General features: G+C 37.7%; 2 protein-coding genes and 3 long non-coding RNA genes across 6 annotated transcripts in view; 1 reads left to right on the top strand and 4 right to left on the bottom strand.

Annotated features, from left to right (window-relative positions):
• LOC124377359 (NACHT, LRR and PYD domains-containing protein 12-like) overlaps window positions 1-25,083 on the bottom strand; it is an 839,056-nt gene that overhangs the window by 544,862 nt on the left and 269,111 nt on the right. The gene's annotated exons all lie outside the window — the stretch shown is intronic.
• Window positions 63-8,896, bottom strand: LOC124376829 (NACHT, LRR and PYD domains-containing protein 12-like). 2 transcript variants are annotated; one of them, XM_046836119.1, is made up of 5 exons: window positions 8,769-8,896; window positions 8,173-8,367; window positions 7,435-7,608; window positions 665-838; window positions 63-100 (listed from the first exon to the last, which is right to left on the bottom strand). In XM_046836119.1, exons 1-5 carry the CDS (start codon window positions 8,798-8,800, stop codon window positions 94-96), a joined length of 582 nt encoding a protein of 193 aa, XP_046692075.1. In that variant the 5' UTR covers window positions 8,801-8,896; the 3' UTR covers window positions 63-93. The 2 variants fall into 2 exon arrangements, with proteins under 2 accessions (XP_046692075.1, XP_046692074.1); XM_046836118.1 differs by lacking the exon at window positions 63-100 and adding an exon at window positions 249-384.
• On the bottom strand, window positions 11,245-15,946 carry LOC124376911. Its single transcript, XR_006923995.1, has 3 exons — window positions 15,514-15,946; window positions 13,702-13,822; window positions 11,245-11,514 (listed from the first exon to the last, which is right to left on the bottom strand). It is a non-coding gene; the product is annotated as an uncharacterized LOC124376911 (long non-coding RNA).
• The window catches only part of LOC124376920, an 8,363-nt gene continuing 2,653 nt past the window's right edge, over window positions 19,374-25,083 (bottom strand). Inside the window, exon 2 of the long non-coding RNA XR_006924005.1 lies at window positions 19,374-19,803. This is a non-coding gene — a long non-coding RNA (uncharacterized LOC124376920). The remainder of the gene's footprint in view (window positions 19,804-25,083) is intronic.
• The window catches only part of LOC124376876, a 6,015-nt gene continuing 746 nt past the window's right edge, over window positions 19,815-25,083 (top strand). The window contains exons 1-5 of the long non-coding RNA XR_006923941.1: window positions 19,815-22,522; window positions 23,147-23,183; window positions 23,897-23,979; window positions 24,079-24,420; window positions 24,688-25,083. The exon at window positions 24,688-25,083 is cut by the window's right edge and continues 746 nt beyond it. This is a non-coding gene — a long non-coding RNA (uncharacterized LOC124376876). The remainder of the gene's footprint in view (window positions 22,523-23,146; window positions 23,184-23,896; window positions 23,980-24,078; window positions 24,421-24,687) is intronic.

Below are 25,083 nucleotides of genomic sequence, written 5' to 3'. Positions count from 1 at the left end.
AACTCCTCAGATCCTGTAGATAAACGTGTTCTCGGTTTGCAGACACGGAAATGCAGGAACACTGGAGTCTTCACACACAATTGTTCATCACCATTAAACACTAGAAGAGAAAGAAGTGAATCAGTAAAAGAAAACTAGAAGGTGGTGTTTGATGATCAGCAGCAGGTAATTATCTCTGCTTCAAGGAAACCAGGATTTGATTCAGTGTTCCATTTCTTCATGCTTATATAATATCTTTGGTAGAACATTTAGTGAGAAGGTGCAGAAGATGGAAGAGGAACATGAGCAGATATTTGCATCACATCACTGCACTTCTCCAATCCCAGGCTGTAGAGTTTTTGCTGCTTTTAATAAAGATCACTGCTGTGGAGCTTCTCTCTTGTTCTACATGAATATTAAAGTGCAGACTTTAAGAACAAGCTGAGGAGAATTTTACAGGAATGATAGAAGACACGGTGTGGAGGTGGAGAGATAAAAGGTCTGTCCGAGTGAGGAAACCAGCTGCTTACAGGAAATCCAATATTTGTGGCAATAAAAGATGATCATCATCTAATAAATAATGCTAATGTAGTAAATAACTCAAATGTAGTAAATAACACTAATGTAGTAAATAACACTAATAATTACATTATTCAGTGTTTATATAAAACAGATTATTACTCACTCCAGTGTCTGTAGTTTGTAACGTTCATCATCCTTCAGATCAGAGAGACACTTCACTCCTGAGTCTCCTAATTTATTCCTAGTTAGATCTAGTACTCTCAGGTGTGAGGGGTTTGATCTCAGAGCTGAAGCGAGAGCAGCACAGCCTTCATCTGATACTCCACAATCCCACAACCTGCAGATACACAATGACACACACTTCACTCTCTCAGTTTCTACACATTACACATCCTGTGTGTTCTTTCCACTAGAAAAAGAGAGAGAGAGAGAGAGAGAGAGAGAGAGAGAGAGAGAGAGAGAGAGAGAGGAGAGAGAGAGAGAGAGAGAGAGAGAGGGGAGCGAGGGAGGCAAGAGAGAGAGAGAGAGAGAGGAGAGAGAGAGAGAGAGAGGGAGGGAGAGAGGAGGCAAGAGAGAGAGAGAGAGAGAGAGAGAGGAGAGAGAGAGAGGAGAGAGAGAGAGAGAGAGAGGAGAGAGAGAGAGAGAGAGAGGGAGATAGTATGGTGGCTGAAAAGTGCAAAACACAAACAAATCAGAAAACAAATTAGAAAACGCGAACAAATGCAAAAACAAAATTAAAACACAAAGACAATTCAGACAAAGTGGAAAAGGAAGGTATAGTGTGTGAATGAAACACTTACTGATCATTGGATGAGACACCTGTCATTCAACATATACAGGAAGTATGAAATCATAACTTTGCTTCTTGTACATGTGTAAAGTTCTCCGTTTACTTTAAACTAGTTTTTATTTGGATTATTGCACCTTTAAATATAAGAAAATAACAGAAGTAAACAGAATCAGGGAGAAACTGGAATGAATTTAAAGCTACTTTGAGGAAGGACATTCATATGCAGTGATGTTGAAGATGCTGCAGTATATCATCACATAAAGATTAGTTTCTACACTTTTACACATATGTTCCAACTTTTCCCTGCTGCAGACTGTTACTTCAGACGCTTTATGGTCTGATATCCATAACTGGCTTTAACCAAAGGTTCTCCATCTAAGAACTTTCACTGTGAAGGACATTATCTTTGTATGTGTATCTTTGTAACTTGTAATGAACAATAACAAAAATGACTTTCTTGTTAATAAAATACTTCTGATGGGAAAATCTTATATACACAAATCAAAATATTTGAAAGTGAAACCAATAATTTTTTGCATTTTATAATGAGGTTATTTCTTTCACAAAAGCCCTTAAAGTGATAAAAAAAAATGCAATGAATCTTTTCCTTTATAGAAAAATATGATTTACAGAATAAACAATAGCCCTGTTTATTTTTATCCATTTTTTATTTAATTTTATTATTATTATTATTGTTATAAATTTTATTTATCTATCTATTTTTTCCCTATTTTCCCTAAATATATGTGTATATATTTGTATTTTCCTGCACCTGTTCTGTGTATTGTAATGTAAATTGTACTTGTTATTGCCATGTTTGTATATGGCTATTTGCTTAATAAAATAAATAAATTAATAAATTAAAAAAGACTCATACTTCTTGTATATGTTGAATGACAGGTGTCTCATCCAATGATCGGTAAGTGTTTCATTCACAAACTATACCTCCCTTTTCCTCTTTGTCTGAATCGTCCTTGTGTTTTCGGATTTGTTATTTTGTTTTCTGATTTGTTAATGTGTTTTGCACTTTTCGGCCACTGTAAGAGAGGGAGAGGGGAGAGGGAGGGAGGGAGGGATGGAGGGGAGGTTTAGATCTCTTTATTGCTCTTTATTTTCAGCTCTCTTTATTGCTAAAAGTGAAAAAAAGATTTAGAAAAGTTGGAACATTTGATTGAATTGAAACTTTAAGATGCAGAAGATCAACATCACAAATACATTCATTTATTCCCCATTTGCACTGAAAAGTTTCCATGTTCCTGAACATTTGCTGATAAACGAACTGGATTTTTACTCGTGTTTGTATTGAACCCCTAAAAACAGGATCAATTCAGTACATTCTTTTCCATTTCACTTCCTTTTCTACACAATCATATGATCATTTCACTTCCCAAAATAAAATGTTCAGTAGTAGCTGAGTATCTTTCCTGCTCTTTGTATATTTGGGGCCATAAACAAAGTGTTTACATTTCCATGTGCGGCATCGAGCAGACGCCCGTGTCCAAAACGAGGTCCAGAAGTGCTTTAAGCCTCAATACACTTTACATGCACATTCCCAATCTCCCACCACTGACTCATAGATTCAACACATTCAAACCTCTTCTTCTCTTTTTTCCATTCTTTCCAAAAGTGTTTGAAGTTTTCACACAATGTTTTTTTCTGTAAAGTTTATGACTGAAATGCCAGTAGGAACTTCTGTGTTCTTGTTATTAGTGTGCACTCGACTGGGATTAGTTTATGGTCTGAAAGTGGTGTAGGGAGAAGATCAGAGTGTGTGAGCGTGTTCTTATGGTGTGTGTGATATGTAGAACATGTCTAAACGTGCTGCAGAAACACTGCCTCACCCACGTGTACTGACGGGTTCGTGGGTTGTTTTCTCTCCATCTGCCTGAGAAGTTCAGGGATTTAGTTCTTACTCTTGCTGATTTAGCATGTGGTCTCCCCCCAAGAAAATAAAGTCCCTCTACTGGTGTTTTCTTCTCTAACGTTCCCTAACTTAGAGAAAAGCTTCACCCTTTCTGACCCTGTGTTAGGAGCAGAAATATTTACAAACAAAACATTGAAGTGGTTGATTTCAGCTCTCACTATGAGAGTCTACCTAGTTTTTCCCCTTGCTGTGAGAAGATTTGTGCTTTAACATTAGGTGAGAACAGAAAGGCGACTCCAGCACTAATATTAGATCCATGACTCAAGATTTTTCCTCCTTTCCATCACAAGCCCCAATACACCTCATTGCCCTCGTCACTATGTGTATACTCAGTTTCTTAAAGCCTTTACTTTTTGAAGTATTTCTCTTTTTTTCTGTCCGTTATCTCATTTACGCACAGGGATCCCACCTGCAGAATATCCATGAGAAAGAGAGAGAGAGATAATAGAGAGCTGATAGAGAGGAAAACACTTCCCTCGCTTCCCTTACTGGTATTTCTCTCTCTTTTCTAACTTTACCACTTGCATTACTGACCATTACACACTCATCACTGACCATCACACTCACATCACTGACCATCACACTCATCACTGACCCTCACACTCGCATCACTGACCCTCACACTCGCATCACTGACCCTCACACTTGCATCACTGACCATCACACTCGCATCACTGACTATTACACTCATCACTGACCCTCACACTCACATCACTGACTATTACAATCACTAACCCTCACACTCACATCACTGACCATCACACTCACATCACTGACCATCACACTCATCACTGACCCTCACACTCGCATCACTGACCATCACACTCGCATCACTGACTATTACACTCATCACTGACCCTCACACTCACATCACTGACTATTACAATCACTAACCCTCACACTCACATCACTGACCATCACACACACACATCACTGACCATCACACTCACATCACTGACCCGCACATTCGCATCAATGACCCTCACACTGCATCACTGACCATCACACTCGCATCACTGACTATTACACTCATCACTGACCCTCACACTCACATCACTATTACAATCACTAACCCTCACACCCACATCACTGACCATCACACACACATCACTGACCATCACACTCACATCACTGACCATCACACTCACATCACTGACCATCACACTCGCATCACTGACCATCACACTCGTCACTGACCCTAACACTCTCATCACTGACCATCACACTCTCATCACTGACCATCACACTCTCATCACTGACCATCACTCATCACTGACCATCACACTCACATCACTGACCATCACACTCATCACTGACTATTACAATCACTGACCATCACACTCTCATCACTGACCATCACACTCTCATCACTGACCATCACACACACATCACTGACCATCACACTCTCATCACTGACCATCACACACACATCACTGAACATCACACACACATCACTGACCATCACACACACATAACTGACATCACACTCTCATCACTTACCATCACACTAGTCACTGACCATCACACTCACATCACTGACCCTAACACTCCATCACTGACCATCACACTCTCATCACTGACCATCACACTCACATCACTGACTATTACAATCACTGACCATCACACTTTCATCACTGACCATCACACACACATCACTGACCATCACACACACATATTACTGACATCACACTCACTGACCCTCACACTCTCATCACTGACCATCACACTCACATCACTGACCATCACACTCACATCACTGACCATCACACTCACTGACCATCACTGACCATCACACTCACTGACCATCACTGACCATCACACTCACTGACCATCACTGACCATCACACTCACATCACTGACCAACACACTCATCACTGACCATCACACTCACATCACTGACTATTACAATCACTGACCATCACACTCACTGACCATCACACTCACTGACTATCACACTCACTGACCATCACTGACCATCACACTCACTGACCATCACTGACCATCACACTCACATCACTGACCATTACACTCACATCACTGACTATTACAATCACTGACCATCACACTTACTGACCATCACACTCTCATCACTGACCATCACACACATCACTGACCATCACACTCACATCACTGACCATCACACTAGTCACTGACCATCAGACTCTCATCACTGACCATCACACTAGTCACTGACCATCACACTCGTCACTGACCCTAACACTCTCATCACTGACCATCACCTCACATCACTGACCATCACACTCACATCACTGACCATCACACTCACATCACTGACCATCAAAATCACATCACTGACCATCACAATCACATCACTGACCCTAACACTCCCATCACTGACCCTAACACTCTCATCACTAACCATCACACTCATCACTGACCCTAACACTCATCACTGACCATCACACTCATCACTGACCATCACACTAATCACTGACCATCACACTAGTCACTGACCATCACACTCACATCACTGACCCAAACACTCTCATCACTGACCGGAACACTCTCATCACTGACCCTAACACTCACATCACTGACCATCACACTCACATCACGGACTATTACAATCACTGACCATCACACTCTCATCACTGACCATCACACACACATCACTGACCATCACACTCATCACTGACCCTAACACTCATCACTGACCATCACAATCACTGACCATCACACTCGCATCACTGACCCTCACACTCGCATCACTGACCCTCACACTTGCATCACTGACCTCACACTCTCATCACTGACCCTCAAACTCACATCACTGACTATTACCCTCATCACTCTGACCCTCACACTCACATCACTGACCATTACAATCACATCACTGACCATCACACTCATCACTGACAATCACACTAGTCACTGACCATCACACTAGTCACTAACCATCACACTAGTCACTAACCATCACACTCACATCACTGACCCTAACACTCATCACTGACCATCACACTCATCACTGACCATCACACTAATCACTGACCATCACACTAGTCACTGACCATCACACTCACATCACTGACCCAAACACTCTCATCACTGACCGGAACACTCTCATCACTGACCCTAACACTCACATCACTGACCATCACACTCACATCACGGACTATTACAATCACTGACCATCACACTCTCATCACTGACCATCACACACACATCACTGACCATCACACTCATCACTGACCCTAACACTCTCATCACTGACCATCACAATCACTGACCATCACACTCGCATCACTGACCCTCACACTCGCATCACTGACCCTCACACTTGCATCACTGACCCTCACACTCTCATCACTGACCCTCAAACTCACATCACTGACTATTACCCTCATCACTCTGACCCTCACACTCACATCACTGACCATTACAATCACATCACTGACCATCACACTCATCACTGACAATCACACTAGTCACTGACCATCACACTAGTCACTAACCATCACACTAGTCACTAACCATCACACTCACATCACTGACCCTAACACTCTCATCACTGACCCTCACACTCGCATCACTGACCATTACAATCACATTACTGACCATTACAATCACATCACTGACCCTCACACTCACATCACTGACCCTCACACTCACATCACTGACCATCACAATCACATCACTGACCCTAACACTTTCATCACTGACCCTACAACTCTCATCACTGACCATCACACTAATCACTGACCCTCACAATAATCACTGACCATCACACTCATCACTGACCATCACACACATCACTGACCATCACACTCAGAAAATACAGGAAATACAGATTCAATGCTGCAGGTTTGATTTTATTTTTGAGCTGCAATAAAAGTCACAACAGCTCAATTCTACACTGAGGGATTTTTGTAGCTTGTTAGATATTACATCATCTTCTCTTTCTTCATTATTCTGCCTTGTCACATTCACATTTATATAAAAACTTTTGTACATTTATTAGATATTAGAAACTAAAACAATTAATTTAATACAAAAGTCAATAAAAAGTCAGGATTATAAAAATATAAAAATTAAATCAACACTAATTTAAACTAACAAACAAAAATACAAAACTAAAACTATAAAGTTCCTCCTCAGAACATTGATGCTGAACCTAAAAGCTCTGCTTCAGTCTCACTATTAGAGAATGTGTGTTACTGAGGAGCAGGTCATGTGACTCTCAGAGAGATGATCTTACCTCAGTATCTCCAGTTTACAGTGAGGATTCTCCAGTACAGCAGAGAGACACTTCACTCCTGATTCTCCTACTTTATTCAGAGAGAGATCCAGATCCCTCAGGTGTGAGGGGTTTGATCTCAGAGCTGAAGCGAGAGCAGCACAGCCTTCATCTGATACTCCACAACCACGCAACCTGCAAATCAACAATTCACTCTCTCAGTTTCTACACATTACACATCCTGTGCATTTTCCCTCGTTCCTGCAGTGTTGGTGTGAGAACCTTTATCGTTCTGCATACGGAGCAGAGGGGAATCTCTGACAATTAAGAATAATATGGTAAGATGTCTAGAAACAGGTTGAAAAAGCAATGATGAAGATTTGAAGATGATGTGTGTGTTATGGTGGACCGTCTCCCTTCTCTTGTCCAATCACAAGATAATATTAAACCTGACCAATGATTATTGCTGTGATTGAGATTCCTGTCATTATGTGTACAAGAGGTGTAAAGGTATTGCTCCTTTCTGTTTAAAGTCATGAATCAGGTTCTTTCTCTCTGTTTAACTGGAGTTTTTTTATTCACACATGGATCTAATTCTCAGTGCATAATTGATTAGTGGAGTTAAGAAGTTTCATTACTGATAGATTTGTTTTGGATGTTGTACTGCTACAGCAAATTTCACCTGAAAAACAACACTGTATACAACAATTCACTGCAGCTTTTAGTGAGTTCTTGTGTTTCTCAGAGAGATGATCTTACCTCAGATCTTTCACTTTACACTCAGTATTCTCTAGTAGAGCAGAGAGACGCTTCACTCCTGAGTCTTCTAGTTTATTCCCAGTCAGATCCAGTTTGTTGACAGTCAGATGCAGTTCTCTCAGACTGGAGGTTTCTGAGTTGAGCACTGAGCTCAGAGCTTTTCCACTTCTCCATGTAATTTCACTGCATCTGATACAGAAGGAAATAAAAGATAATGAAATTAAATAATGAAACAGAAATGCAGAAGATCAAACAAGTTCTCAAAGCTTCACTGCAGCGTCTCACTTTCAACATCACACACATCAGTTGAACACAATGATTAAATGTTGGAATAATAAGAATTGACAGTCGGAGATGTTCAGATTTGGCTTGGTGAGAGTTTTAGCTGAGGAACTTCTTCACACACACAAAGTATAAACATGCATGATGAGATCCGGGAATCCAAATAGGAAAGTAAGAGAGTCTGATCTAAAAGGCTTCTAAGAGGAGGAAAAAGTCTAAAGAGTCCTGCAGAGTTCGATTCATCTGAACAGCTCAGATCTTTGATTTGTTCTCAACACTGTAACAGTAGAACAATTTCATTCAGCTTCACTTACATTGCTTTTCTGGATGCTGCAATCACAGGCATCACTCTCACAAGAATCTCATCTCTGATCTTTTCTGGAGTGATGTATTCATTCAGGTCAAATTCCTCCAGATCCTGTGCTGATGTCAGTAACACAAACGCCAGAGCAGACCACTGTGAAGGAGAAAGTTCACTTTGTGCTCCAGATTTCAGATACTGCTGGATTTCCTCCACTAGAGAATCATCACCCAGTTCATTCAAACAGTGAAACAGATTGATGGATTTCTCAGCAGAATGATCATCACTGATCTTCTTCTTGATGTACTGAACTGTTTCCTCTTTGATCTGGGAGCTACTTTCTGTCTGTGTTACTAAGGAATGTAGAAGTTTCTGATTGGACTCGAGTGAGAGACCCAGAAGAAAGCGAAAAGGAAAAGATCCAGATGTCCAGTCTGACTGTTTAAAGCCTGATCTACAGCACTCCTGTGAACATCTGAAAGTGTCCTACAGACCTGATTTTGTTTAAGAACATTTCTCTGCTCCTTCATGAAGGTCAGGTGCACAAACAGAGCTGCGAGATGTTCCTGAATGCTCAGATGAACAAAGCAGTACACTTTACTCTTGTTAAGCCCAAACTCCTCTCTGAAGACCTGCGTACACACACCTGAATACACTGCTGCTTCTGTCACATCAATGTCACACTCTCTCAGGTCTTCCTCATAGAAGATCAGGTTTTGTTTCTCCAGCTGCTGGAAAGCCAGTTTCCCCAGTTTGAGAACCATTTCTTCATCACTCTCCTGCTTCTGTAGGTACTTCTCTTTTATGATGTTGGTCTGAATGATGAGGAAGTGTGTGTACATTTGAGTCAGAGTCTTGGGGATCTCTCCACTCTCTGCTTCACCCAACATTCTCTCTAGAACAGCAGCTGAAATCCAGCAGAACACTGGGATGTGGCACATGATGTAGAGGCTTCTTGATGACTTCAGGTGTGTGGTGATCTTATTGGCCAGGTTCTGATCACTGATCCTCTTACTGAAGTACTCCTCCTTCTGGGGGTCATTGAACCCTCGTACCTCTGTGACTCGATGGACACACTCAGAGGGGATTTGATCAGCTGCTGCTGGTCTGGAGGTGATCCAGATGAGAGCAGAGGGAAGCAGGTTTCCTTTGATCAGGTTTATCAGCAGCACATGCACTGGTGCTGATTCAGTTACATCACACACTCTCACTGTCTTCTGAAAATCCAGAGGAAAACGACATTCATCCAAACCATCAAAAATGAACAAAACCTTCTCCAACCTGGAAATGTCCATTTCTTTCATCTCCTTAAAAAACACATGAATGAGCTCCACCAGACTCAGTTTCTGCTCCTTCATCAAATTCAGCCCTCTGAAAGGAAGTGGGAATATGAGGTGGACGTCCTGATTTGTTTTCCCTTTAGCCCAGTCCAGAACAAACTTCTGCACAGAGACTGTTTTTCCAATTCCAGCTACTCCCTTTGTCAGAACTTTCCTGATGGGCTCTTCATCTTGTTCAGATAAGAGCTTTTTCAGACCATTCCTGATGGGTTCTTTATCTTGTTCAGATAAGGGCTTTTTCAGAACGTTCCTGATGGGTTCTTCATCATGTTTAGATAAGAACTTTGTCAGAATTCTCCTGATGGCTTTGTCTTGTTCAAGTCGGGGTTTAAAGATGTCACTGCATTTAATTGGTGTGTCCTCAGTTGAGTTCCTCCTTGATGCTGCCTCGATCTGTTTCACCTCATGTTCTTTATTGACGTCTTTACTGTCTCCCTTTGTGATGTAGAGCTCTGTGTAGATCTCATTCAGGAGTGTTCGGTTTTCCTGCTTTAGCATCAATGCATTCAAACACTGAAACTTCTTCATCAGATTGACCTTGAACTTCTTCTGGAATTCATCAGCAGCAGTGGATTCTGGGTCGTGTCTGTGACAGGTTGAAGAAGGAAGACATGGTGAGACATGGGCTCCAATGACTAGAGTAGAAGTTCACATTTTTCCTGCTAGATAGATCTTTATGATGTTCTTACTGTGGATTTACTACATTCTACTGGAGGTTTTCTATCATCTAATCACTCTGTAGTTATTAACAGCAGAGAGCTTTAGAATAGCAGTGTGTCAGTGTCACAGTCATGGTGTTGGTTTTGATCGTACCCTGTAGCTGTGATGATGTTCTTCTCTCTTCTGTTTTCTGCCTTCTGTAGAACACTGGGAACAAAAACCACAAGTGTTAAAGATCTCAATGTTCCTCACTTTAATAGTGAAGTCTATACCTGAACACAAATTGTACTACAATAATTGTAGTGAGAGCAGGAACACTTGGAAAACACAGAGCTGAATACAACTACAACATTGTGCACCTGGAGAATTAAATGTGCTCCTGTTTTCATTTCACACTTTTTCCTACTTTTCTATTCTTCCTACACAAACCTCCAAAAGTATTGAAAAAGGAAGTCCAGTTCTTTGGGTTTTTGCTCGACACTGAAGACATTTGGATTTGAGAGTAAAAGATGAAAATGAAAAAATAGATCAGAATTCCAGCTTTCAGTTCCTGATCTTTACATCCAGATGTGTTACATCACTTAGAACACTGCACCGAACCTTTCAGGAAATGAAAGCTGAAATTCTGATCTCTCGTCTCACATCATCTTCTGATGAAGATTTCCACCTACTGACATGGTTTTGGGAAGTGGGAGTTTAGGTTGAGGAAAATGCTGATTTTCATTCTGATTCAGTTCTGTTTTCTCTCTCTGTAGTTTACTGTAGACAAATATTGAAATGGCTTTAAGAGAGAATTTCATTGTTGCTAAAATCTGAAGATCTACAGAAGATTCTGATTACTAAGTCAGCGTTCCTGATCCCCAAAAATACTGCTTACACTTTTAAGAAGTAGTGTTTAGATGTTTCCTGTAGCTTTTTTGTTGTTTATATTGTATTTTTATTTTAGAATTTAAGATATTATGTGTAATTGATTGTGACTTTAATGAGTATTTACACTTTTTCATCTAAAGGATTTACTGAAAGTATTGTAGAATCACTAAAGACCAAGTAACTATAATATAAATCTAAACAGCTGCTAATGACGGTGTAGTGCAGCCATTAACTGTGACTTTAACTAGGAGAATTATGGGATGTTACCTGTGTCCAGGTGAGGAGATTCCAGTGCTAAATCTCAAAGGAACTTCCATAGATCGATCACTCTTCATGAAAACACAGCTGGGCACTGGTGAGTGTGATTTCTCCCATATCCTTCTCTTCCCGTCATCCTCTTCTCTCTCGAGTTAAACATGCTCCTGCGGTTTCAGTGACCACTGTCCCTGACCCTCTCCCCTCTGTGGATCTTCCCACATCGTCCAGGCCTGCCTCTGGATAGTGTTCTCTTCAATTGGAGGCCACTCTGTGCAGCCGGAGATGTTTCTCATCAACACCTTGGGTGGTTCCATAAAATTCCGGAGTAAGAACAGGAACTTTAAGGATGTATTTGGACTGTAGTAAATGTCAACAGTCTGCTACACTGACTCAGGACTTTTCACTTCTGCTCATCATCACTGCACCTAAACATAGTTTATTTGTAAAAAATGGACATTTGGTGCAACCCGGATGAGGATGAGGTTCCACTTGAGTCTGGTTCCTCTCAAGGTTTCTTCCTTATGCCATCTCAGGGAGTTTTTCCTTCACCACAGTCGCCACAGACTTGTTCATCAGGGACAAACTTACACTTATAAAGAACATATTTATTTTTTATTACCACATTATCTGTGTAAAGCTGCTCTGAGACAATGTTCATTGTTAAAAGCGCTATACAAATAAAACATGAAAAATTGAATTCTTCTTCACACTAAGGTGTCTATTGTAAAAGCTTCTTGACTCTTGACTAAGGCAGGCCAAAGAGAATCTACAAAGTAAAATCTACAGAACATTCTGATCACTAAGTCAGGGTTCCTGATCCCCCAAAAATACTGCTTACACCTTTAAGTAGTAGAGTTTAGATGTTTCCTATAGCTTTTTATTGTTTATATTAGTATTTTTATTTTAGGATTTAAGACATTACGTGTAATTGATTGTGACTTTAATAAATATTTACACTTTTTCATCTAAAGGATTTACTAAAAGTATTGTAAAATCACTAAAGACCAAGTAACTATAATTTAAATCTAAACAGCTGCTAATGACGGTGTAGTGCAGCCATTAACTGTGACCTTAACTAGGAGAATTATGGGATGTTACCTGTGTCCAGGTGAGGAGATTCCAGTGCTAAATCTCAAAGGAACTTCCATAGATCGATCACTCTTCATGGAGACACAGCTGGGCACTGGTAAGTGTGATTTTTCTCTCTGTAGTTTACTGTAGAAAATTATAAAATGGCCATGAGACAGAATTTCATTGTTGCTAAAATCAGGATACAAAATCCAGTGCATTCAAAAAGTCCCTATGCAGTGGTGGTGTAGAGCAGGAAGTGGAGCATGGTTTTAAAACTGGTGATAAAACACAGATTTAGTTTGGATAAGATTATAATTTATAGTATGTAGTTGATGTAGAAAACAGTTCCAGCCCACTGTAACTGCTCCTGCTGGATTGGAGTTAAACAGCACTTATTGATTTAGTTTCCTGTAATTGATGTGATGTTCTAAAGGTTTTCTGTGATTGTGTTGAAAAGGAGCTGAACTGAGGTCAGTAATGAGAATCTCCAGTGCTGCTTAAAGACTCATTTATAACACATATTATAAGGATTATCGATGTTGTTTGTGTCTTATAGCTTTAATTAGCCAATGTGTTTATGGCTCTTGGTTTTGAGAGTTTTATAAATTGTGCACAATGACGTGTATTTAATTGTGTAATAAATGTATTTAGGGTGATGTTTATACATGAAATGAAGCTCTCAGAAATGTCTCCAGATTTGCAGATATGAACAGTTCATTAGTAAAACACTAGAACATGGCAGGTTACCAGTCTTTTGAGGGTGAGGTCACATGATCTGTCCCCTGATCAGGGATCTCCATTTTTCAATGCTCGTGTACATGCAGAGTCCTGAAGATGCCAATCTCTTCTGCTGGAATCAATCACACTCCTAGAAAACACAAAAACAACATGCAGTGAGAAGAGAATGAGAACTCGAGAATGCGCCTAGAGCCGTGCACATTACCTTGAACACAGATTTTATTTTTTAAAATAAAAATATTTTTATTTTTATTTTATTCATTATGTTAACATTGTGAATAAAAGTGTGTGTGTGTGTGTGTGTATTCATTTAACAATTAGATTATTATTATTCCAAATAGAGGAATTTGGAAAACATTAGAATTATTGTTATTCTGTAATAAAGTGCTGAATAAAAGACTTGAATATGTTATTGTTCTCCATATTCATTCTAGTGATGCTGAACTCTCTCTCTCTCTCTCTCTCTCTCTCTCTCTCTCTCTCTCTTATATCCTGGAAAGTTAACAGTAACAGATTTAATTCAGGGTCACCAGATTTAATAAGGCACAAATACAGATTATCAAAATCCGTTTCCTTCCTCTATTTCACACACAACGACTTTATTGTTCTCCATATTCACTGTAGTGATGCCAAACACACACACTATTATATCCTGAAAAATAATTGGGTCTCATGTCAACAGTAAGAAACTAACAGCAGGGTCACCAGATTTGATAAGGCATCACTAGAATGAATATGGAAAACAATTACGAATTCCAGTATTTTATTCAGCAGTTTATTACGGAATAACAATAATTTAAATGTTTTTCAAATTCCTCTATTTGGAATAATTATGATCTTCACAAACACACACACACACACACACACACACACACACACACACACACACACTTTCATTCAATGTTAACATAATGAATAAAATAAAAATATTAATATACAATTAACAGTTTAAAGCATCTGACTAAATTTGATTAGCCTTAATTAATAATTAACTTTCAGGGTAGTTAAAAAAAAATCTGTCATGAAAATAGAGAAGGCAAAAGCATTTGAATAGATTTGTTTTTTTAACTACTGTAAATGAGTCTTTAGTTCATGGCGCTGTTTCACAATAACTGTACAATAGGGTTAAATACATCAACAGAAGCTCCACTTGATTGACGCTGGAATGTTCCCAGGTAGTCTAGTGTTCGGTAAGGGAGCTGAAGCGCTGCATTATGGGATCTGTAGTTTGTGTTATCAGCGCTTCATATCGCCGAAACATTAATAACAATAATAATAGGTCTATATAAAATCATCTCACGGGCTGGATATAATTGTACGTCGGGCCAGATGTGTTTGACACGTGGTTTAGGGGAACTTTTTCCCGGAACAAGAATTCGAGCGAGTTAAAACAGAACCGGACTGAATCGGTCAGTGAGGGACTCTGTCTTATATGTGTATGTGGACATCTCCAGGTCACGTGATGAAGGAAACAGTAGAAAAGCCCATCTATCCTGAAGGAATCTAGGATCCCGCATTCCGCACTGAATTCGGAAAGCTCATGTCTTCATGAACATGTATCTGCTCCACACTTCCTGTATCACCTCCGCTTAGAAGGCCATGATCTGCTCCTGTTTACGGGAAATCATCCTGAGCATGACAACAACTCCAGGATCAGCTTGGAACAACCAAACAATCACGGTGTTCTCATGTCAGATCCTCCTCAATAAACTCAGAACATCATCAAATCCATCATCAAATTCCCTGCGGTCTTTCCACAAACTCCATTACATAGAAAACACAAACGCTTTATTCCGATAGAAAGTCGTTTCTAAAACTCACCCACTTTTCTTCAGCACTGCTTGTTGTTGGACATGAATCTCACCAATTCTGGCTGCTGTTGAAGATCTTTGTGTTTTTCTAACCGCTCCTCAAAACGCATTTTATTGCCTTGTACTTGTACATGTGTAATGACAATAAAGTTGAATCTAATCCAAATGGAGTCGAGGATGAGAAACACTTTCACTTTTGGAAAACTGATTCTACTTTTTGAACCGACTCTTTGACGAGTTGGAAACGGAATTATTTTAATCGCATTCCGTCCAGTTCAATTTAATGATCAAAAACTAAAAGAGAAAGTGCTGTGATTAATAACAGCATGTAGTGGAGATGTTGAGGAGAAGAGGAAAGTCAGCCCTTTTCTCCCTTTAGAAACTGCTCCATCCTGAACTCTTCATCTTTCACCGACTTTTTACGACAACCCATTGTATAACTTATCAATTTACTCTGACCTCTGGTATATCTGTTAATAATTTACTCTGATCTCCGGTATAAATGTTAATCATTTACTCTGACCTCTGGTATAACTGCTATTAATAATTTACTCTGACCTCTGGTATAACTGTTATTAATTTAATCTGATCTACTCAACATTTAATCAGGAGATTTTATTGTTGCTTTAGTGCTTTTTATTCTGTAAAATACTCGCTATTATAAACCATCAGTGGTTCCTTCCAGTCAAAATATAGGAAATATATTCTCCCGGTAAATGAATAAATGTTGCCGTTTCTATTCTTAAAAAAAAGCGTTTTTCCTTCGGTTTGGTGTGAAATCTAGCAGTAAATCCTACAGTAGCTACCATGAGTCTTATCACCGTTACCATGGTGAAGACGGAGGCTGAAACTCCTTTTACTGATATCATCATCTCTTTTCAACACAAACAGCAAATTGTGCTTTATATTTCAACAATACGATGTTCAGACCAGCAGTTTAAATCATTTCTGTTTTGATTGTGAGAAATACGTTGTGGATTAATGAATACAAATGTATATACAATTCACTTATTTACTTTTTCGTAATTCTTAAAAACAAAATCACATTTATTTATTTATTTATTTATTTATTTATTTTTTATGTGATTATGCAAAGGATTTTTGAAAGAACTGTTTTGGATTGTTTTCTCTGTTTACAACACAATTTTTATTTTAAATAATTCATGTACTGTTTTTGATTTGGGAATCAGGGTCAAAGGAGTTGGATGGTATATTTGGTATTTCATAAATGTAAAGTAAACAAAATATGTTTTTTTTGGATATAAAACTATTATATGATTCTCTTTGATCAGCACTTCATAAGACAGCTGCTAAAACATCTGTACTAATAATAATAAAAAATTGTTTCGCTGCAAGGTTTACCTCCTGATTGTTTTCTGAAGCTCACATTTTTATCTAGTTTATTATTTGTTCTTATTTGTTTGCTTCTGTGTTTAGATTTCTGTTATTCATTTGTTTATGCTGAACTATTTTAGTAGACTGTCACTGTGTTTTGTATTTCGGTTGTGTTTATACTCTATTATGTTGTGTCAGTTCAAGTTCAGGTGTTTTATACATCCCATATATTAAAAATAAATAAATAAATACATAAGAAAGAAATTAATGTTTGGATAGTGCATGCATTAGCCATGTGTGGAAGCAGGGGGCGTGGCCGAGCGCCGGTTTGTGAATGGGGGGCGGGGCCGGGAGCAGGTAGACACGGGAATGTCACACCTAAAGGGGATTAGGACTAATGTGTGTTCTCTCTCTTGCAGTGATCAGAGGGAGCATTAAAGGAAAAACGAGAGGGGGGGGGGACGTAAGGCTGTGGCCCTGAGCACGAAGCTTATAAAAATAAACCAACTCTTGATTTTGAACCTGTCCTGAAAACACTGAAGCTTGTCACCTCAGTTTTAGGAAATGTGATGGTATAGCGACTGTTTCTAGAGGTCAGAATCACTATGCAGCTCTTCCTCCATGACCTGAACAGAACTCAAATCTTGAGGTGGCAACAAATTGTGAATCCAGGTCTCTGACTCATCAGTTGATTTTATACTCTGAAGGGTCTTGAAGATGATTCGCAGTTTGTCCATCATCATTTCCTGTTTTGTTAATATATTACTCAGGAGGGTGAGGAAGACAACAAGAAGGACAAATATTAGTTTTCAGTCACTTTCATTAGGTAAAAACTGACCATTTGCTGGTTTCATTAATATTTGCAAGTTAATATACCAAACGACTAAAATTGAAAAAATATTTTCTTTATTTTAACGTTTCGTCATTAAATTTATAAAAAATTCATTCTATTTTGATATTATAGAAATTCTGTTTTATAAAAGAAATTAGCTGTATTTTCACAGAGTAATTTGTATTTTTACATAGAATGATATCTAATACTTGAAATCTAATCTAAATACAGATTATTCTTGTAATCATTAAGTCAGTGTTTTTATTACCAAGTTTAAAGCGAAGTTATTAATGTCAAATAATTGTTTTTTTTACATACAGTAAAATTATGCATTGTTTCTTTTACTACTTTTTTAAGCTTGTCTTGCAGATGAATGCTCCTATTAACAATTATTTGGCATTATATTATTTTCCCATAGGTCCTAACTACATATTATTATTCATAAAGACATGATATGTCTGTTTTTCACCCTAAATTATTTATAAATTATAATGTGGTATTTGCCCATGTCCAAGTAAACAAAATGTTTACAGTAGGTTTTTGTGGTTTATATTTTTTCAGTAACAATTCCTACAATATCCAAAAATCTAATCAAATATAATACAATATAATGTTTAAAAAATGACACAGAACTCAAATCTGAAATACTACAAACTTATTAATATTTTTTTTTTTTATTAAAAATAAGGCATTGGTCCAGTATAGAATTTTAAACAGTAAAGAACTCAAAATAATTAGCCTCTTTAAAAAAAAGCAAATAAATAAAAGCAATAAAATAAAATAATCCTCTGGGAAATAATTAAGATAATAACGCGCTTTTTTACTAAACATTGCAAACTACTAGAATCTGAGGAAACTACAGAAGACATCACGCTGACTAAGGGACGTGTTTCAAACATGTGAAGCACATTTTATTGTGACTGTGCATTTCTGTTGTTAAATGTAGTTTTGAAGTTAAAGCGTGCAGTATTTTGTACAGTCACATAACAGCTGCAGGGTGAAACACTGAATGAAAGTAAATCCTGGCTGGATAAGTAAACTTTCATTACATATTAAATCGTTTGGATTGTGAAAATGTGCTAGAAGGTTAGACAGTTCTAGACAGTAACAACCCTGTGTAATACAGTGAAGTAGCTAAGTCACAGTAAGTTATATAAATGTACGTGAACCTTTGCAGCTGATCTTTTGGATCATTGTCCCAGTGGAACATATGCATGTAATGTTTGACTGCACTACAAAGTCATAAATATTGTTCTTGGTTTTAGGTCGTGTGGAAAAACTGGAGCTCTACAGCAGAAAAGCATGCCAAAGGTGTGTAGCACAAATCAACTTTTTTGTTGTTGTATTATTTGTAGTAGTAGTTTGATCTTTATGCATGGGTCATGAGGGGCTTAGAGTAGGGCTGGGGATCGGTTTTAATACTACTTAGGCACTGACCGAATGGTTCTGAAACCAAAATAATGTAATACTTCAACATGCAGAATGCTTGATGTGCGTGAATCAAGTGCTGTGATTGGCTCTGGCGAGGCATCAAAGGGTATAAAAGTTTGAACATTTTGGAACCAGTATTGAAGTCAAGGTATAATAACTAATATTACATTAAATTAACATTACTTTTGTGGGTTAACTGGGACCATGAATACATGTAATATGTAATTTTAAAAAAGTCCTTGAAGTATATTGTATTTTTTATATTAATAAACAAACATTTTATCAATAAAACACTTCAGTAGAAAATTGTATTAATTTAATGAATGAGTCATGTTAAAACTGTGCTTTCTTACACAGAGCAACCTCTTGTACTATTCTGGTTTCCAAAGAGGCCACTCAACTAAGACTGTCCTGCTCTTGGTTATTATTATTATTTGAAATCATCTGTGCTCGTGTTGCTGGATTTGTTTGCGGCTTTTGGAGCAGTTATCCACCTGATTGTCCGTGTCTTTGGAACCTCATTTAAGTTGTCCAAGTCTTACCTCTCAGGTATGTCCTTCAGGGTGTCAGGGTTAGGTTTGTACAGTAAGTTACAACATGTTGTAACTGGGGTGCCTCTAGGTTCATTACTCAGTACACAACACTTCTCCTCTCCTTGTACCTACAGTGGCATTTCAAAAGTTTGGGAATCCCTTGCAGAATCTGTAAAAATGTGAATAATTTTAACACAATTAGAGAGATCATACAACATGCATGTTAGTTTTTATTTAGTACTGTCCTGGGTAATATATTTTACATAGATGTTTATATATAGTCCATGACACAAAAAAATTGCAGAAATTATTAAGATAACCCCCTTCAAAAGTTTAAACAGGTAAAGGGTTAGTTCACCCCAAAATGATCATTCTGTCAATAATTACCCACCTTTTGTATGATTTGTCTGAAAAAATGTGCTCAAGTTTAACTATTCAGAACAGAAAAGGGACTAATGAACACAAAACAAAAGAACAATCGTAGATCATCTATATAACCATTTAAAACCATTCAGACCTTTATAAACCATTTAGGTTCATAAAAGTAGTTATTTTAATAATTTTAGACATGTTTTGACTTGTGAACCATATGGAAACATCGTTGATGTTAAATATCTTAGTCAGGACAATACAAATATAAAATAACATGCATATTGTATGATTTCTCTTTTGTTAAACACATTTTTGCAGGATCTGCTAGGGATTTCCAAACATTTGTGAGTCATGACAATGGGTCTGTCATTTAGAAACATGGCTTTTCATATTACCGCTATTAAAATAACAATTCTCTCTCTCTCTCTCTCTCTCTCTCTCTCTCTCTCTCTCATTTCAGCTGGATGTCCCGACAGTTGCTGCTCTCATCTTTGCCTCCTGGACAGAAATATCTTGCTGTATGTTGAATGATCATCAACTCAACCCTGCCAAGATAGAACTTTTCATGTTTCCAGCTGATCTAACTTTGGTGTTATTGTTGACGCATATATAAATTGCACTGGCCCGATCCTGCAGATTTGCCCTGTACAACATTATGAAGATCAGACTCTTTCTTTTGGGCCGTGCTACAGAACTCCCTGTCCAAGCTCTTGTTCTCTCCAAACTGGACTGTTGTATTGCTCTCTTAGCAGACTTTCCAGCATCTACTACCAAGCCTCTGCAGCTAATCCAGCCTATGGCACTGAGACTGATCTTCAACAAGCTGAAGAGTGCAGGTCACTTTTTTATTTTATATATAAACTGCTGTGTCTACTGTGTTAGACTAACTTGGATTTGGTATGTTGCTTTGGATAAAATGTCAGTGTAAATGTATAAAGGTATACAGCAATTGCCATTTAATGTAGGTATTTTTGCATGCTCTAATTTATTTTCTATAATTGGATTGTTCATTTAACTTGACATACAGTGCTTCTGTTCAATTATTAATACTGTGAATGTGCAGGTTCCTTATATAAGTACAAAATATACAGTAGAGATCATTGCTCCACTGTCTAAACATGTTAAACTGTAATATGTCTGGAAAATAAACTATTAAGACATATCTACAGACATTTGTATTTGTATTTTTGTATTATGAATTGAGTATATTTTTATACAACATTTCTTGATTATTGTAATTAATAATATCTGTATTTATACAGTAAATGCCTTTTAATTTACAGAGATTAAATATACAACCCTTTTTCAAATATGTGCTTTCTGGATTTATTTCATCGTTATTGTACATGAGGAAAACTATACTTTTACAATAAATTAATGTAAATGGACAGATCAGTTTTATAAAATAACAAATTAAATCCTTAAATTTATGGTGATTAACCTGACAGTTGGTGGTTTATCTAAAGTTATTTGACAGAATGTATCTGTTTTTCTATAGTTTAAAAAATATTTATCAACAGTAATATTCTGTAATTTAAGTACTTTTGACCATAAAGTCTATTCTGTACTGTATACTGTTTTTACAGTTTTTTGCTAGTAATTTTTATGAAATGGTAATTTCTGTAATTTAACAGATTATCTCTGGAAGCCCCGCTGCCAAGTCCCTTAACCGTTTTTTTACAGGATTTTTTTTTACAGTGTAGATAGATAGATAGATAACTTATATTACTTATATTTACTTCTACTTATATTTAGTTTAAAATACCATATTTAGTCACAAAACCAGGCAAGCGCTCCCAACCCGACAACCAGGGGAGTGCTGAATGGACAGCGCCATATCAGCACCCGTGTTGTGGAAAGCTGCAGAGCACATTGCAGCGGGGCGGAGCTGCATAATGAGGCACGGCTGGAAGCTCATAAGGAGAACGCCAACTCTCCATGCTCATCAAGGAGAAGGAGGAATATAAAATAATCCACGAAGGAGTACAGAGAGGGGGGAATGGTTGGCATCCACCTAATGAACGAGTTGTTTCTCTGTTTTCTTAACAGGACGTAGTGACAGCGGCGAGAGTTATCGCAGCGAATACGCCGACCCTCTTCCAAAGACTTTCTAAAGATCTCTACGTGGCCGCGAACAACACTCCTTTGGGGCGGCGCTACGTCGGAAGCTCCAGCAGACGCGGTGTTAAGGACTAATTCACATTCCGGTACAAAATTGCACTCCTTTTTCCCCCGGCTCTCCTGTATACCACAAATAAAGACACAACGTGATTTTCCTGACATTCAACTATCGTGTGTCGCTACATTATATATAATCATATTTATGAAAAGGTTCAGTAAAACTCCAGACACCAGCGTCTGACTTTTTAACCGTACACGCTGCACTTCGAATTTCTGTTCGACGCTGTGATTGGACCATTTTGAGGCACGTTCATCAGAGCGTTCATTGATTAGCTGAATAAATGTCTTCCATCCTCAACGAGGAGAGGAGATCTTCAGACAGAATCTTTATTCTGGTGAGTACAGGCGTGTTTCTGTTAATGAAGAGTTTTTAGTGGTGCTTGTAATGTAAAGTAGTCTTATTATAATTCTGGCATTATTATTAAAGTTCATGACTTGCATACAGTTTGCTAAAGTTCTAAATGTTTATTGACTTTACCTTAAAATCTTTTGGTGAAATTTTATATTGTGTGATCTTTGCTTGAGTACGATTTGTTAAAAAAATTCCGTTATTTTGGATTTTTGGTTAAAATTCTGGATTTGCTTCAGAACGGATCAGATGTTAGCTACAGCATATGCTAGTTATAGTCCCTGTGTAAATTTAAATTCTTTATTTTGTGATAAAATGCATTCAAATAACCTATTAAAATTATTCTTCATGCAAATATTTGTTCATTTTTGTGGTAAGTGGTTTTGAGAAAAAATTTGGTTTATTTTCTTAATAGTAATACTTGTGACAGACATCTGAGGTAATTTCCCAATTTGAATCTTCTCAAGGCTCAAATATCAGTGCTTAAGTTTTGGTCAATTAGTAAAAACTGATCACCTTTTAAGTATGAACATAAAACTTCATTCTGTTTTAAATAACAGAAATGATATCAAGTTTATCTGATGTTCAGTATCTTTTGACTCTGTTTTAGATTGCAGCTCCTTGGTGATTCCAGCAGACCTCTTCAGGTATATTATTGTTTCTTCATTTTTGTGTCACTGGTGTAAATGGCCAGAGAAGCTGTTTTTGATGTTAAAACATTGATGCCATGATTTGTAACTAATATTTAATTAATTTATTTAGCAGACTCCTCTTGGATACAGACCCCAGCAGATACTCATACAGAGAAATTCATTGTTTTTGTTATACATTTTTATTGCATTTCATTACTTAGGGTTTAGCTATATTTACAGTAGTCTAGATTAGTGAGTTTAGATTTTTCTGTAAGTAAGTTTTAGAATAGTTATTTAGATTAGATTGTAGTAGGTTAGGTTTTTTATATATTGTAGGTCATATTACCAGCAGATTGTTTCCGTTGTTGTGACTAATTGTTTTCTTTGAACTGTTTAGACTTTTTCAGGTTTCATCCACTTCAAAATTTGCTTTCTGCTGTATGTGTCTTAACTGATCAAATAACATAAATGATCAATAATATTTGTAGGTCATATTGTGATGACTGTACATATGATTTGTACTTTTAAAACAGTTTAGCAGTGGAGAGTTTTTAAAATAGAAAACAGTATTTGTTGATGATAAGAACAGAAAAAAAGAAAGTTAACTGCTGTCTTTTATTTTTTAATGTCCAAGTAAATGCATTTGTGCCACATATACTACAAAGAAATTTAATCTTGTTATTTCTAAACCTTATTGTCTAATCTTCAAGTTATTTCATATTTAAAAGGAAAACGCTCTGAGGCTGCTAAGGGCCGCTGGAAGAAACTGGACCTGGCAAATGTGGCGAGCAGCCCACCAACCATGGTTAAGGTACTAATGCAACATTTTCACATTGGGTTTAAAGGGTAACAGAAATATAATTACACTTAACTGAAATAACATTGGAGAAAAAAAATCATGTGTTATCAGAAGGATGATGGAGAAAGATGGATGGATCAACAATCCCCAGCAACACTGAGGACAAAAGTGTTTGCTCCCACATCGAACAGATACGTGTTCACAGCAAATATATGCCACATAAAACACCACATAACTGCTATTGTTTACATTGTTCATGATTAACAGTTTAAGTGTCTTGGCTGAAATGTAATAAAGTTAATAAGTCAAAATATAGTTCACTCTCAGTTGTCGCATTTGATGCTGTGAGATGCTTTGCTTCTGCCTATATTAGCATCAACAACAAGAGTTCCTGTTACCACACACCATGGAAACCAACGAGTAAAAGATGATACCCAGTACCACACTGCACAGGTATGTGTGTTTTAATAATATCTATATATACACACACACACTGAAACATGTGCGAAAACAATGGCCATTTTTATTTCATGTAATGTTAAACTTCAGTTTTCAGATTAGGGAACAGTTTTCACAGATGCTGCTAATTTTGCAAGAATTTGCTATCATACACATCTGAATCACTTTTGCGTGGTGTTTATGGTGTGTTCTGTGTTCCCTAAAACTATTCAAGTAATTTTTTTTAGTCAGAAGCCTAATTTGATTAATTTATACTTGCAGATTGGAGAGGCCAACAGTAGTAAGCAGAAACATCTCCAAGCCTGTGTCAGTGTGCCCAGGGTCATATCTGTCCAAGCATCTCATTGCCAGGGTGATGCAAAAAAGGTCTGACAAATTTTCTCCAGACACTCAGTGTACATGTGTAGCACTGCAGTTTCTGGCATACCAGAGCAAGGGAACATGGTTTACAACTGGGATTAATTTATGGTCTGAAAGTGGTGTAGGGAGAAGATGAGAGTGTGTGACCGTGTTCCTCATGGTGTGTGTGATATGTAGAACATGTCTAAACGTGCTGCAGAAACCCTGCCTGTGTGGAACTTCACCCACGTGTACTGACGTGTTCGTGGGTTGTTTTCTCTCCATCTGTCTGAGAAGTTCAGGGATTAAGTTCTTACT

The sequence above is a fragment of the Silurus meridionalis genome, chromosome 23 (genome assembly GCF_014805685.1).
Source record: "Silurus meridionalis isolate SWU-2019-XX chromosome 23, ASM1480568v1, whole genome shotgun sequence".
NCBI classification, from domain to species: domain Eukaryota; kingdom Metazoa; phylum Chordata; class Actinopteri; order Siluriformes; family Siluridae; genus Silurus; species Silurus meridionalis.
This window is presented reverse-complemented; position numbering and strand designations above follow the sequence as displayed.